General features: G+C 48.8%; 2 protein-coding genes across 2 annotated transcripts; one reads left to right on the top strand and one right to left on the bottom strand.

Moving 5' to 3' along the window:
• Positions 1-535: 535 nt before the first annotated feature.
• FSCN3 (fascin actin-bundling protein 3) lies at positions 536-5725 on the top strand. The gene is made up of 6 exons (XM_047095103.1): positions 536-676; positions 1727-2423; positions 2741-2859; positions 4392-4551; positions 5023-5193; positions 5520-5725. The coding sequence occupies exons 1-6, from the start codon at positions 536-538 to the stop codon at positions 5723-5725; spliced, it is 1494 nt and encodes a 497-aa protein (XP_046951059.1).
• A 5881-nt stretch (positions 5726-11606) lies between these two features.
• On the bottom strand, positions 11607-16034 carry PAX4 (paired box 4). Its single transcript, XM_047095243.1, is given in 12 exon segments — positions 11607-11678; positions 11680-11736; positions 11738-11751; positions 12081-12219; positions 12471-12526; positions 12996-13065; positions 13426-13508; positions 13732-13857; positions 14454-14529; positions 14810-15025; positions 15316-15495; positions 15846-16034. Coding segments are annotated over 12 exon segments (1278 nt in total).
• Positions 16035-16580: the final 546 nt, after the last annotated feature.

Here is a 16580-nt window from a genome sequence, read left to right on the forward strand (position 1 = left end):
CCAAGGGCTGTAAAAGTTAATCGATTTTTCTTGGATATCTTGAACTTTAAAAACACTGGAGTCCCAAGGGAGCCAAGCAGAACTCATTTCGGAGGGTGGAAAGAGGTTGGTTTTTACCCTGCCATTAAAATGAGGAACAGACATGAAGAAGGAGAAGGACTTGCCTGTAGTCATGGGCTATCACTGGTACAGGCCAAAGTTCTGATGCCCAGTCTTCGTTCAGCCGACCTCGGTGCCTGGAGTGATGTGAGGAGGTTAATGCCCAAGGCCCCAGACCCACTTCCTCTGGGCTGTAGATTGACAATGCTGTGCCAGTGCCCTTTCCCCACTATGGATAAGAGGCAGCCCTCACAGTCACAATGCTCCCGGGTCACAGAGGCGCTGGGCCCTAGCCTAGCCTCTGCCTGAGAAGTTCCCTCTGGGAACGTCTTCTGGTGGGTACTACAGGCCTGATTCTAGGCCCTATGGCCTGTGGAACCGCACCACTGGGGGGAAGGCTGGGCCGGACAGAGTCATCACCTGTGGTGCCGGCCCCATGGATGACGTGGAGTGGACGCAAAGCCCCAAGCCCGAGGAGCTAAGGGTTGGGCTCATCAGCTGGGCAGGATCCTACCTCACTTATGAGACGTATAAGAATATAGTCACTGCTACTGCGAGGGGTTTGGGCCGGAGACAGGTAACAAAGCAAACCTGTACTGGAGCCATTTTTCCCAATGGCCAAGCTCTCGTGAGCGTGTGCATGTGTCCATGTGTCTGTGTGTGCACACGCGGTGGTGGCAGGGGTACACTCTCAGCCTAATCATCTTCCCAGCCTTTGACATTGTCAGGCTGAGAGCCTCCTACCCCAGGCTTTTGGTCACAGGTCTCCACTGCTCCGTCTCCCCCTCTCTAAACCTGTTCCGAGAGACAAAGCGTTAGCCCTTCCTTCCTAGTCTTCCCTGGCTGCTCTCTTCCTTCCATCCCAATACAGAGTGGTTGCGTCATCACAAAGAGGCGAGATAACAGCCCAGGCTGGAAGGCAAAATTGTGGGCGTCCAAGGGAAGTTGGACAAGTGGAGTGACGGCAAGGCCTATGATTCTGTTCTGGTTGTAGTTCAGGGATGGGGTACTCTACAAGCCTAGGAGAGCTCATTTTAGAAAGGGGCATAGGCAGCCCTGCAACAGTACAACAGAGTGAGGCGGTAGCAAGGTCCTTGTTTAGAACAGGGTTGATCACAGCTGAACCAGACAACTGCATCTCAACTGTGTGTGTTCCCATCCTTATCCCTGGAGCCTGGACCCACCTGTAAGAGGTCTTGCTCTTCTGCCATGCTGGCGAGGTGGGCTTTGGGGATGGGAGTGTGGCTAGTGTGCTCTCCAGGGGCAACAGTGAGGAAGAGGAAAGTAACATTGAAACCAAAACACTTCTTGGAAAATTAGGTATTGAAGGAAGCCACCAAGTAAGAGAGAGGGAAGTTTACCTTCTGGTAGCTGGAAGAAGTAAGCATTTAGAGCTTCTCTTGGGATCTTGAGAAGCGCTCTGATTCCAGGAATAGAGGCCCCCTGAAATCTTTTGATTACTGTTGGATGAGAGGGTGGAAGAGCTGACGGCAAGGAGGCTGATGGGGAGGAGAAGGTGGTTGGTCCCAAGGAAGGTTCTAGGGTGATGCCAGGGGTGATGGTGGTAGGGCTCCCTGGCCTAGTCATGTGGCAGTACTGATTTCCTTCTTCCTCCCAATGCCTCTAGACCTGGGAGATCTTGGTGAGCAATCAACACGACGCACAGGCTGTTGTACGACTAAGGAGCTTTCAGGGCCTCTACCTCCTATGCGAGGCAGATGGCAGTCTATCCTATGGCCGGCCAAGGACCAGCCACCATGGATGCTTCCTACTGCGTTTCCACCGCAATGGCAAGTGGACTCTCCAGTGCATTATTAGTGGTCGTTATCTGGAGTCTGATGGTGAAGATGTGTTCTGCAACTCCAGGGTCCTCTCAGCTTACCACATGTGGACCCCCCGGCCAGCTCTGCATGTCCATGTGATCCTCTACAGCCCCATTAACCACTGCTATGCCCGGGCTGACCCTACCACGGGCCGCGTCTGGGTGGATGCGCCAGTGCCCTGCCTGGAGGAATGTGGCTTCCTGTTGCATTTCCAAGATGGATGCTACCACCTGGAGACCTCAACACACTTCTTCTTGTCCCACTTAGACCGGCTGGCCCCCCAACCCTCATCACAGACAGCTTTTCACATGCAAGTGCGACCTGGAGGGCTCGTGGCACTGAGCGATGGAGAAGGAGGCATACTGTATCCACAGGGCACACGTCTGCTCCTGGGCCTGGGCTCCAGTCCCCATAGGGGTGAGGAGTGGTTCATCCTACAGCGCTGTCCGACGTGGGTCAGCCTCAGGTCAAAGACTCGGAAGTTCCTCTCCATCATCTATGGCAAGTGCTGGGTTCAACACTGCTGTGGAGGGAGGGAGAGCTGGCTGCTGAAAAGAGAAAAATATGTTTGGGATCAGCAAAGATTTTTGAATGTGCTGGGATCCCAAGAAGATCTCTTGTGCCATGGAGCAGAGTGATAAGGCCAGGGTCATGGGCTTTAGGGGAAAGTAGCCTGGGTCTTTCCAAGCTCCTATGGTCCAGAAGGGGATGAAAGCTGAGGGGGGCAAACAGAGGGAACCCCAGCCATAAATCATGGAGGAGGGGCTGACACTGAGGGTGAGACCAGACTCTCCCTCTGACATATTCTTTCTCTGCAGATGTTGAGGTATATGCTGCCTCTGAGCACGTAACCCCAATGTCCTTGTTCCAGTTTGAATGTGACAACGAGAGCCTCACCCTGCAGCTTCGTGCAGCAAATGGCTGCTACCTAGCCCAGGTAAGACCTTGGCCTTCTGAGCAAGAGAACCCTTCATCCCTGAGTTCTCTCATTCTAGACGTACTTTCTCCTTCTTCAAGGCAAGTGACTAGATGCTGAAGTGAACAATGGAGGCCCATATCAATTTTCAACCAATGGGCCCAATTTTATCCAATAGGGTCTCTTAAAAAAAATTTACTTTCTTGAGGCAGAATTTATTTACAATAGAATGTACCACTTTTAAGCATACAATAAGTTTTGACAAATATATATATACCTATGCAAGTACGCCACAATCACAAGTTAGAGAATATTTCTATCTCCACAGAAATTCCCTCTTTTCCCTTTTATGTATTCTGTCACTATAGATTAGATTTGTCTATTCTACATGGGGTTGCAGTATGTATTCTTCCATCAGCATAACGTTTGTGAGATTCATGATCTGTGTACCACTGGTTTGTTCCTTTTTATTGCTGAGTAGTGTTCCATACTAGTACTCATAAACACAAACGTAATTTGCTTATCCATTTGCTTGTTGATGAACCCTTGAGTTGTTTCCAGTGTGGGCTACTATGAATAAAGTTACTATGAACATCTGTGTACAAGTTTTTTTGTGGGCCTGTATTTTTAGTTATCTTAAGGCAAGTACCTAGCAGTCGAAATTTTGGGTCACGTGATCAACGTGCATTTATATTTTTAAGAAAATGTTAGTTTTTGACAGGGAGTATGCAATTTTACATTCTTGCCAGTAATGTATGAGGGTTCTAATTACTCCACATCCTCATCGTGATGTCTGTCTTTTTAATTTTAGCCACTCTAGTAGGTATGTAGTGACATCTTACTGTGGCTTTAATTTGCATCTCCCTTATAATTAATAATGTTGAGTATCTTTTCATGTGCTTACTGGCCATTTGTAGATCTTCTCTGTGAGGTGTCTGTTCACATCTTTTACCCATCTGTCACTGGATTGTTTATCTTATTATTGAGTTTTGAGAGTTCTTTCTATGTTCTGAAGTCAAGTTCTTTGCCAAATATATGTGTTGTGTTTCCTCCCAATCTGTGGCTTGCCTTTTCATTTGCTTACAAGTGTCTTTTGAGCAGCAAGTTTTTAATTTTGATGAGGTACCAATTTCTCCATTTATAAATGGTTAGTGAGTTTTCATCCAATAAATCACTGCCTGTCCCAAAGTTGCAAAGAATTTCCCGTGTCTTCTTGTAGACATTTTATTGTTTGGCTTTCATTTTTATGTCTATGATCCATTTTGAAATGATTTTGGAGTCTGGGCTGAGGACTATTTCTCTCCATATGGATATCCAGGTCCCTTTTTAATAATGGGCTCTGGGAAATAGCAAACTGGGGAAGTGGGAGAGCTAAGGCCACAATACGTTTTCCAAAAAGGATGGGGAAGCATAAAGCATACCCTCCCAGGGTAGGGAGAATGAAGAAAGCTAGTGGGTGGTGTGTGGGAAAGGGTCTAGGAATAGAAACGCTGGGAAGAAAGCTGAGATTTTCAGTCCTTGTTTCCCCTCTCTGCTCCCTATCATCTCTCCAGAGGCACCACAGGACAGTGGTAGCTAATGGGCACCCAATGGAGTCTGACACCTTCTTCCACATGCACTGGAACTGCGGCAGGATTATCCTGCAGGCTCCCAATGGACGCTTCTTGGGGATCATAGACAATGGCCTGCTGATGGCCAAAGCCACCATTCCAGGTAAGCACAACAGCCTTCCTGCCAGGTTATTCCAAGTCAGAGATGCTTTCAGAGGGAGCTGAGATATGACAGAAAGAGCACTGGAGTTGGAGCCAGAAGATTTGGGTCTGTATATTTGCTGAGTCACTGATTTTTTGTCATCACTTGGGCAAACCACTTCTCTGAGCCTCAGTTTCATTGGCTCCATAATCAATGGAAGTGATAGCCAACCTGCCTGCCTCACAGGATTATCGTGAGGATTAAATAGGCTCACACATCTCAAAGGAAGGAAGAACATCAACATTTCTCGGGTTCCACAAGTGCTTTCACAAACATTTCATAAGCACCTAGCATACAATCCAGCACATAGTAGGTGTTCAAAAATTGTTAAAGTATTGATAACACCTTACAATTAGGGCCCCTCTTCCTGCTTCTATCAGTGAAGGCATCTAGAAGCAGCTCATCCAGATAACTCCTTTCTGTTTCTTTTAGGCCCAAATGAGGAATTTGGGATTCGATTAGCTAACCGTCCCTTCCTCGTATTGCGAGGTCGTTATGGGTATGTGGGCACCTCATCAGAACACGACCTAATGAAGTGCAATATGGATCAGCCTGACTGCATTCACCTGCTGCCTTGCCGCCAAGGCATCTACCACTTCCGGGGTGAGGAGCTCCTCTTCATCCCTGGGGTCAGAGTCTAGCCCTGCCTTGGCCCCAACTCAGACTTCAGGGCCTGCTGCTCAGACCCTACTCACCATAAAAGGAGAAACAGAGTTTCTGTTTGTTTTCACACTTCAAGACCCCCCACCCCCAGAATGGGTCGGCAGAACAAAACCCAGCCCTCCTGTGTTTCCGTAGGGGGACCTGCCAACACAGGCAGGGTAGGGTAGTCAGGGAGGGTTGGCATGCTTCCCGGGAGCCTCCTTAGGCTGTACTGTTGGAGAACTTTGTCCTGAATAGGGCACTGACCTGAGCTCTTCCCTCCTCAGCACAGGGTGGATCCTTCTGGTCAATAACGTCCTTTGGCACCTTTCGCCCTTGGGGAAAGTTCGCTCTCAACTTCTGTGTAGAGCTTCATGGGAGCAACTTGCTCACAGTACTGGCACCCAATGGCTTCTACATGCGATCCGACCGAAGCGGCACCCTGTTGGCAGACAGCGAGGAGATTACCAAAGAGTGTATTTGGGAATTTTAGGTAAGACAAAATGGGCAAGGACCTGGAGATGGGGGAGCAGGAACTGAGGGGCAAGAAAGGAAGGGAGGTGGGTGAGAATGAGACCAAAACACCTCCCCTGGGCTGACGTGTGTCCCACAACTTGATCAATGCCAGACATTTGTTCCAGATATGTGCTTTTCCTCTTAGGGCTTCTAAACCCAGCCTTGCTAGAGAAAGGAGGGGCAATCAGATCTAGATTTCTCACTATTATGCCACACTGACACGAGTGTGCAAGCAAACTTGCAGGGGACAAAATTGGGTGTACTCGTGTGTGTTTATCTTTCTTTGTTAAGATGCAGTTTTGTCCCATGTTTCGGGGAGACAGGTAACTCTGAGGGTATGCTTTCTATCCCATGCACTTTCTATCCCTACACCCTTGGATCCCTGGAGTGCTAATGGCTCCCAAATATTCATCTGCAGCCTTGACCCTCCTCCCGAACTCTAACTTCATCTCTTTCCAACTTCCTGATGGGCACTTGACTTGACTTTGTCTTGCTATCCCCTCAAAATCAGCCGACTCACCCTCCCCTCCAAAGATGATCCTTCCTGCCCTCCCCATGGCCATCTAGGGCATGGCTGCCCTCTCAAATGCTTCTGGATCAAGACCTCAGCACCATGTCTCCTTCCTCCCGTTCATTCCCTTTACCAAACCCTGATAATTCTTCGGTACTCCCTTAACTATGCCTCTTGAGGGCTTACTCTTTCTTAACTACCTTTGGTACCTTTGGTTCCAGGCTTGTCACCAAAAGCCTACACCGCAGTAACCCCCCGCCCCAGCAGCACTCCCCTGCCTCGGGTCCATCCTATTCAATCTCCTCTCCACACCAAGTTTGCTTTCCTAAGGTGCTGCCTCCAATCCATCATTCCCTGTTCACACCTCTTCAGGACGTTTCACTGCTCTTAGCCCCGTTTCTTCATAGCTGACCTCACTTTCTCAACTTGGAAAGTTATGAGGATGTTGTAGGAAGAAGAACTTTGGTTTTGGTATCGTATAAACCTGGAACTTTAGGGAAATTGCGTTAACATTTCTAGGCCTTGGTTTCCTTATCTGTAAAGTGAGAATAATATCTACTTCATAGAGTGGTATGACGGTCAAGTGACAATATGAATCCAGATATAGACCCCTAATATATGTTCACTCCCTTCTTCCATTTTCTATCAGTTTTCTACAGAAACCCTTTACTATGGCCAAACTGGATGAAATCGCACTGGGCTTGTTTTCTTATCTGTTACGTGAAGGGTTTTGATTTAACTAAATTTCTCAGGCTTCTCCCAGCCTGACATTCCAATAGACAGTGTATCATAGTGGTTAAGAGCTCATTTTTGGACTCAGAACTGGGTTCTGATAAAATTAGATTTTTATCAGTTTAACTTGTTGTTTGACCCTGGAAAAATGAACCTCACAAAGCCTATTCTTTGTGGATAAAATGGGAATATAATATCTATCTCCTGGGATTGTTGTGTTATGTGAGATAATGATTTGAAAATGCTCAGTAAACAGCCTGGCACCTAGCGCATTCTACTCTATCAGAAGTCTTCCCCAATCCTGTTGAATTCTTAGTAAATCTTTTCTGTTGAATTTAGTATCCCTTTGAACTCTGATGCTATTTTTATGCCATTAATATGATTTAAAAAATAAGTTTTACTGTCTTTTCCTATCAATTAACTTCACATGCATCTATGTGATCCCTCATCAAGAATGGAACAAATCATTTTATTGTCTCTTTTCACAGATGGTCTTACCAGATTTTTCTTAAAAGCCTAAGCTCAACAAATGACTGACTGAAGCTTTCTATTTCCTCTTCCCTTCCCAGGTCAATGGGATGCTACCTACAGAAATCCAAATCCTCCAGGAGAAACTACTACACTAAACACAAGAGGAACCCCAGAGTCCAAATCCATGAGAATATCTGTTACAGAACTTTCCCTACCCAGTTTAGCAAAACACCTGTTTCGAGTGACAATACATCACAAAAGGCCACCCCCAAGACCCTGGTGTGCATCTGACTCAGTACAGAATAGGGGTCTGGATATGGGTGGAGACTGAGGCCCCAGACCACTCCAAGTTCTATCCAGAAGAGGCGGCACCAAATGGTAACCAGTTCTTACAATGATCTTTCCCATTCCCACCAGAATCGCTAGACTTTTTCCAGTGATTCCATAAGGAGCCAGTTTTGCCCTGAAGGATTAAGAATCCAGATATGATTAGCTGTCCTTTTGGTTTTGAAAGAATGATTACTAATCCTATGGGCACAGGGCAATGGTAATAACACCTTATGCTGGTGTAGCACACTCCCTCAGCACCACCCTGGAGGTTTACCAATTATCCCACCTTATCATTACCTTTGATCTCATCAGTTGGGCAAGACAGGTACTTTCCCCATCGCTGCCCACCTTTTACAGGGAGCTGAAGTGATTTGCCCAAGGTCCCACGACTGGGGTTTCTGACTCAATTTCCTCAACTAGAATGGACTGTAATGTCCACTACTCTTTCCATCAAAACAGAGTTTCCAAAATGACCATCGTTCTTGTACTGTCTGTATAACTTTGGCCTTCATCTACCTACCATATGCTCTATCAATGTCTTTATTGACATAGACTCTTAAGTACTTTTATTTAGAAAGGAATATTTTAATCACTGTCATAAAATGGAAGACCAGAATCACTTGCCACAAATAGAAAGTGACCTTAAAAATAAATACAATCAGGGCCACCTGAGTGGCTCAGTCAGTTAAGCATCTGACTCTTAACTTTGGCTCAGGTCATGGTCTCACAGTTCGTGAGATCAAACCCTGTATTGGGCTCTGTGCTGTGGGCACAGAGCCTGCTTGGGATTCTCTCTCTCTCTCTCTCTCTCTCTCTCTCTCTCCTCCTATCTCTGCCCCTCCCCTGCTCATGCTCTCTCTTTCTCTCTCTCTCACAAATATAAATAAATAAATAAACAAACAAACAAATAAATAAATAAATACAAAATGATTATCAAATCCTAATTAGATTTCCCTCCCCTGTCCAAGGCTCAGAACCTGTGTTTCCCTTTCCCTCTGTTAAAACAAAAAGGGGGTGGGGGTGGGCAGGGCTCCTGGGTGGTTCAGTCAGTTGAGCATCCGGCTTTGGCCCAGGTCATGATCTCACGGGCTCTGTGCTGACAGCTCAGAGCCTGGAACCTGTTTCAGATTCTGTGTCTCCCTCTTTCTCTGCTCCTCCCCTGCTCATGCTCTGTCTCTCTCGCTCTCTCAAAGATAAATAAACATTAAAAACAAAAAGATTAATAACTGTTATAGAGGCACTAAATACTAGGACCAAAATGAAAGCTTCTGTTTGATGCAATCAAATTGAATTGAAAGGGAGTGGAAAGGTGAATAATTTTCTCATTTCTGACTCACTATTATTTAAATTTTTTTTGACGTGTATTTATTTTTGAGACAGAGACAGAGCATGAACAGGGGAGGGGCAGAGAGAGAGGGAGACACAGAATCGGAAGCAGGCTCCAGGTTCCGAGCTGTCAGCCCAGAGCCCGACACTGGGCTCGAACTCATGGACCACGAGATCGTGACCTGAGCTGAAGTCGGACGCCCAACCGACTGAGCCACCCAGGCGCCCCATCTGACTCACCCTTATTTAAAGCAGTGTCTACATGCCTCCTAAAATGTTCTCAAACACCAACAGTGATGCCTGACCCACTGTGTGTGGTGTGTGGTGTGGGGAATTGCACCACACTATAATGAGTGCCTGGTTTTTAAATCTGTTGAGAAAAGAAGCTAAAACCACATGAGAGAGGTTCCATCTGCACAGAGGAAAATGACCTCAGGTTTTCGTAAGTATGTTTCTCCTCAAGAGATATAAAAGAATTTTGTAAAAATTTTAATATAATAAGTGAAGCTTGAGAACGCTAGAGACTAGGGCATTTCTTTCCCAGAGAACTTTAAGAACAGGCCAAAGATATGGAGTGGAATACACTCTTCAGAGAGATAGGACCTTGGGGGTCATTTAAGGCAGGATCTCTTCCTCATCGTTCCATAAACGCATGTACAAACTCAGATGCATGGGTATGCGTGTGCATGGAGGCACACACACCCCCCACTCATAGTCTCTTGGGCCCCATTCCCCCAGGTGGCCATCCATCCTCCGCTTGATCGTGCTTGGCCATGGGGCCTCAGCTGACAGCTCCCTCCATTGCTGACATGAGTCCTGTAGTTGAATGAACGGCTTGTTCGCAGACTGTGCCATGCAGATTGTCTTCCCACAAAACCTTACCCATTTACCTAGGCCGTCTGTCAGCAGGGCAGAGGCAGGGTAGGCTCCGTCCCCCTTGGAATTTCATTCTAGAGCTGTGCTGTCCCATAGAACGTTTTGTGCTGATGGAAATGTTCTGTAATGTTTACTGTCTGATACGGCAGCCAGGGGACACATGTGACCTTTGGGCCTTTGATATGTAGCTAGTGGGAATGAGGAGTTGGGGTGTTCATTTTACACAAATTTCTGAAATGTTTTGTTTTTGAGAGAGAGAGAGAAAGAGAGCAAGCGGGGGAGAGGCAGAGAGAGAGAGGAAGACACAGAATCTGAAGCAGGCTGCAGGCTCTCAGCTGTCAGCACAGAGCCCAACCCAGGGCTTCAGATTAGTGACCCATGAGATCATGGCCTGAGCCGAAGTCAGTTGCTTAACCGACTGAGCCACCCAGGTGCCCCAGCATTTTACTTAATTTTAGTCACATTACAATAGCCACATGTGGTTGGTGGCTACTTATTGCAGAGCACAGCTCTAGAGTGTTTGATGAAGATAGCTTCTGGATGAGTAGCACTCCCAGATGAGAGAAAACAAACGTGCCCCCACTCCTTTTATCCCGCTTTGTGCCATCAGCCATTATCAGTCCATGCCCCTGCTCTTCAAAAGGGAAAGAATTCGGATATTATTCTTCAAAATATCCCATTCTTCACCCCATTCTCCCCATATTCCCCCTCTTTCTCTACATACCAAGGCTTCCCAGGGGGAGCCAGATTTTTTTTTTTTTTTTTTTTTTTTTTTGCAGAGAGACAAAACTGAGAAGATGTGAAACTTACTGCCAAGAAGTTGCAAGCAAACATGCCCCAGGGGTGTGTATAAAGGGACAGAGTATGAAAGATGGCATTTCCACTCTGCTGCTTTGCAAAAAAATACACATGCAATTAAGGAAGTAATGTCTATTTCCTTAGATTAAGGAATTACTGTATATTGTAGTTATGTAAAAGTCCCTTATTTTTGGAGATACCTGTTGGGACTTAAAAGTGACATGCCATGATGTACTATCAGTGTGTGTGTGGGCACAATATGAGTGCCTGAGTGTCCACACTAATATAGATACATATCTACATACATATGTAGATATACACCCAGGTAGATGAATATATAGATTAGACAGATTGGGTAGATAGTTCCATAAACATATAGATAAATTAAATAGATGGCAGCTAGATACATACATAGTTACATACATAAAGAGATCATACAGATAGATAGATTGGAAGATAGGAAGATAAAAGACAGCTAGCTAGCTAGCTAGCTATAGAGCAAACTATATCACTGTTAAAAGTAGGGGTGGGAGTATGCATGTTCATGGGAAAAACACAAACAGGAAGTACTGCTAATTAAAAAAATGCTTTTATTCCTGCCAACTAGAGGCCATTTAAGGCCAGCGTGAGCGGGCACGGCTTTCCCAGCCCCTCCAAACAGGTGCCGCATAGAAGGGGCAGCGAGACAGGACCAGACCGGGTCCACAGATGAGGAGAAAGAGTCACAGGAAGGAAGAGGAACCAGTAATCTGCCTGGGCAGGATGATATTAGATCCTCCCCACCCCATCTCCTTTCCACTCTGGCCCTCCTCCCTCATTCCAGGCCTTGCAGGGGTGGGGAGCTGGACCAGAGCAAGGCCGCAGGGGCACCAACACTGGCCACGGGGGCAGTGGAAGGAAGGGTAAGGATGGCAAAGCACTACTGAATCCAGGGAGCTCAGCTGCAGGAGGCAGGTGGCCTGCAGAGACAAAGAGAGTGTGAGTTTGGGTTTGTTGCTGTCACCCCACCCCTCAAAGTCACTGGTGGGGAGAGGGACAGATATCCGTTCTCTACCCTGGATATATACACTCACATCCCAATCCAACCCCCTTTTCCTTCTACATCTGTCAGTGGAAATATAGACTCAGCGGGTGTTAGCATCCAACCTTGTAGGCCATGGAAGGAATGAAGAAAGCTGTATCAAGGTTCCCTTGGTGACCCCAACTGGACATCCATGCCCTCTTGTGGGTCAAGGAGTAAGCCTTCCCCACACCCTGCAGGAGTGAGGCCTGGCCTGTGGATTCTTACCCCAGCAGGGCTTGAGAGAGGCTTGGGGTGGGTTGTCACTCAGACACCTGTCCGGTGCTGTCCCCCAGCACAGCTGATAGCAGGAGGGACCCAAGGATTCCAGGGCAGGCAGGACTGCTGAAGACACACTCCCAGGGGGCTGCCACGAAAAGCAAGAGGAGACCCTCAGTTGTCAGTGATGCCTCCTATTTAGCAGAACTGGGGCCCCAAGGCTGCCCCCATGCCTCCAACTGTCTCCTGCACAACTCTAGAGGGCACCATTCACATAGTAGACTGTGAGCATGGTGCTTTCTGAAATGTGAATTGTAGGAACCAGGAGCAGTCAGGAATTGGGAGAAGCAGTGAGCCCTTGTCTTCCCAGTTCACAAACTCCCCTCTCTTCCTGGATACCTGTGCAGAGATGATCCCAGAGGAGGCATTGGGCACAGTTGGTACATGGGAAGCACCTACAAGGTGAGAGTAGATCCACTCAGAAGGAGGAATAGGTTTGGGGAGCGGGGAGTAGCGGGGAGGTTCTAAGAAAGATGGCAACTTCTGGCAGGGATGGGAGGAGATGGATGCTATAACCCTAAACTGCCTTCCTCCCCAAGGCAGGCCCTTGGGAGACTGGGGAAGAAGGATTAAATGTCAGGGATGGTAAACGGGGCAGTGCAGACCTAAAGAGCAGAGACTCTGAATGCTGAGCATCTAACACAGAATCTGGCACATGAAAGATGCCAAGTAAATGTTTAGTGGATGGATGGATGGATGGATGGATGGATGGATGGATGGATAGTGGAGGGACAGACAGGTGGGTGGGTGGATAGATGGATAGGTGAGTGGATGGACGCATGGATAGATCCATGCACGCATGGATGCGTGGAAGGATGGGTGGGTAGATGAGTGGATGGAAGGATGGATGTGCAGGAAAATTACCTGGAATCTGCATTTCCCACTTGAGCTTCTCTTGTCGGCGCCATTTGGCTCTTCGGTTGGAAAACCAGACCTGAAGGAGAGCAGAACGGTGTAGCTGGCTGTGCCCTTCGCTACCTGGCACCTACTGCTCTCATCACATGTTTCTGGTCTGGACCCAGAGCACAGACCCTTCCTCAGACCTGATGTCCCTCCTCCCTGCTCTGGCCTTTGTTCTCTGTCCCCCTCCTCACTTCAAAGGCTTGGAGTGGGGAAGAGAAGAGAGGAATCGGCAGAAGGAGAACAAGGAGGGTCTTGTGTCTGACTTTTTTCTACAAACGAATCTCTTTCCACCTTTTCCCCGCCATCTGCCCCTCACCGGAACCCAAAACCACCTCAGCACAGAGTCTTTGTTCTTGCGTTTTGTGCACCTTGTGTGGCAGAGTTCACTCACCCTCACCGTGTCCTCAGGCAGAGAGGTGGCAGCGGCCAGCTTTCCACGGGCCACCGAATCAGGATACTGCCCACGCTGGAACTCTGCAGAGATCGAGGCTCAAGTAGTAAGGTCACAGGGAGAGGAGCAAGGCATGGATCTCCCCCTCAGGCCCCATTCCCACCTGCTATGACCCTAAACTACCTTCCTCCTTAAGGTAGGGCCACCCACAGCCTCCGCTTCTCAGCCTTTGCCCACAGGCCACGGGGCCGTTGCCTGTGTCACACCAAGCACCCTTTCACCTGCTGTCTTCCCCAGCCCTGGCACCTTTCTCCAGAGCCTCAGCTTGGCCTGGGGAGAAGATGGTCCGATTCCGGTGGCCAGTCCCTGGGTGGGGACCCCGAGGAACCTCACAGCCACTGCGGGGAGTGTGAGGAACTGGAGTCAAAACATCTGTAAAGGGGGACAGTGGCTTGTAGCGGTTTGTGATGTTTCTTCTCATCAGATGGGGTTCCCAAGGCCCTGGGGCTATGGATAAGGGACAACATGGATATAAGAGCAGAGCCATGCTCGTAGGGCATTCACAGTTTCTTGGAGGTTACTAAAGGAGCACTTAGTGGGAGGCACTCCCAATGCCATGGTTGAGTGCATGCTTCGTGTTTGGGGAAACAGCAGCAAGGTTGGCCCAGGTTTGCATGATTCCACAGAATGTGAAGAGCACTCTGAGAGGCTGGGCATGAGGCATAGGGAGGGTGTGGGAGGTCCAGCCCTGCCTCTTCCTTGGCAGATCCTGTGAACCTAGGGGCCAGAGGACCTGAGTTCTGTCACAGGACCTGCCAACAACTAGCTGGTAACCTTGGGTAAGCCATTTCTCTTCTCTAAGCTTCAGTTCTTTTCTGCCAGGAGAGAGCAATACTCCTTGCCAGGCCCTCCTTATTGTCTTGTTGTCAGTGAGGGTGATCCAAGAAAGGGCTTTGCCAACTGTAAGATGCTTATGTTTGCTCTGATCATCCCTGTAAAATGCTTACGTTTGCAGCTCCAAGACCCACCTGGTGACCTGAGCTGTGCCCAGGGCAGTCGGCGGTCCTCCTGTAGTGCCCGCAGGACTCGGTTGATGGAAGAGACCTGGGGGTGTCAGGGTGTTGAGAGGGGAGGTGGTGCACAGACCCAGGGTTATATCCTGAGGATGTTTCCCCAGTAGCCTTTCTCTCCTCCGTCCTGGCCCACACATCTTTCCCAGGGAAGCCTCCTTTCTTCTCTCCTATCTCGCCACTCCCACTTTACAGAAGGGGGCCCAGCAACCCTGCCCTGCCAGGCTGGAATGGCCTCATTGCCAAGTAAGAAGGGATCTTCTTCCCAGACGGCCTGTTCACCAGACTTAGTGCAGGGAGGGGAGGGCACTTACACTGGGAGTCTTGTCCTGGGTGCAAAGCCCTTCAGCACAGAGCTGGCGTTGGATCTCCCAGGCAAAGAGGGCAGGGCGCTCACCCTTCAGCTGGGCAATTCGAGCCACCACAGGGGGTGTGGCCAGTCGGGGTTTGCTTCCCCCAATCCCCTTGGGCTCCAAGACACCTGTGCGGTAGTAACGCGCTAGGATCTTGCTCACACAGCCATTAGATACCTGGGTCAGATAAGAAGCAAGGACAGGTAAGGCATGATGGGCAGAGGGTGAGTGTCCCTAGGGCAGCAGGAGGCTCCAAGGCAAAGTGAGACTTACTGGACCAGGCTGCAGAGTTAAGAATTCAGCCTCACCTTTGGGAGCCTGAAGCTCCCCATCCCAGGCCCCAAGAGGGTCTTCTAGAAAGTAGCCCAAGCCTCGAAAGCCCTCAGAGTCTGCAACAGCCTCAGACTTGCCTTAAGAGGGTGCTTTGTTCCTGCTTCTTGTCCCCATCACCTGGTAAAGCATACTACCTTAAGGCTCCGTGAGATGTCGCAGGGCCGCATCCCGCTGACTGCCAGCCGAACAATCTGCTGCCGGGTGTCCAGGGGCAGGGGCCGGCCGTTCACAAAAAGCCCCCCCAGCTGATTCACACTGCTGGTCCCTGGACATGAGAAGGAGGCATCCACACATCTCCCCTCTCCCCGGCCCACCTGTGGCAAGGAGGACCCTCTTGGGGAGGGTCACTCAGGCCCCTCAAGTCTGGTTTCCCACCACACAGAAAGTCCTCTCCCCAGGGGACTGCTCCCCTTCTGCTCCCAGGGTCCCCCAGCTCTCACTTTCTTTGGGAGGTGGCTCATAGTTGAGTCTTTGCTTTGGGGCCATTTGCACTGACCCCACTGATCTAAGGGAAGCAGGGTGGAGCAGAGAGGGAGTGACTGAACCAAACTCCCCCAGAACACTGGCCAAGGGCATGGAAACCATGTGGATGAAAGCAGGGCCCTGAGATATACCTTCCCTCCTTGCACCAACCTGTTCTTCCCACTTCTCCCAGGTGTCTTACCATCCTGTGGCATGTTCCAGGCTGACACTTCTCACAGAAGGGCAGGAACTGGGAAGATTGGGGAGAGGGGTTCCTCCTGGGAGCTCCTTCTTTGGTCTTGGAGCTCGGTCTACAATGATTGAGGTTATTTGGGTGAAATCTCTTGCTCAGAACTGTCTTGGGTTGTAGTGTTTTGTGATAGAGGGCCATGTTTCTAAAATTTGCCAGAAGGTTGGCTGAGAAAATCCAAATTCTCTTTACTTATGCCCTTCTGTGATGAACTAATACATCACAGGGCCAGCAGAGGACTGGATCTTTCTGGATGACCTGATAAGGGCCTGGAGGGTGAGAGGGTTCTCACTTCTCACACATTCATTATAAGAATTCAGGGAGGTGGAAAAGGATTATGCTCCCACACGCTCATGCCTTTCCCTTTTGCAAACGGACACCTGTTGTCTCTGATCCCTCAAAAGCCTTCTCAGCACTTTGGCCTCCTAAGTTCAGTCTCAATAGGGTCAAAACCCAAACCTTAGAATATTCTGCCTAGCCAGAAGAGGGCAATCAGTGACCAAAGATCCCAATTGCCTTGGTCTGAGGTTAGAGACCAGGTTCAAGACTCTGCCTTCACTATCAGGAAGCTATTAAGGTTAGTTTCTCCAAACCACCAACCAGAAAGCTTTCCTCAGAAAACTTCCCCTGGGAGGTCTTGCTCCTGACTCTTTTTGTACTCTCCAGGGACCTCTGGGGAAACACAGG

This window comes from Lynx rufus, unplaced genomic scaffold (assembly GCF_022079265.1).
Source record: "Lynx rufus isolate CCGP_SWC_20201006 ecotype Redwood Valley unplaced genomic scaffold, mLynRuf1.p SCAF_4, whole genome shotgun sequence".
NCBI lineage: Eukaryota > Metazoa > Chordata > Mammalia > Carnivora > Felidae > Lynx > Lynx rufus.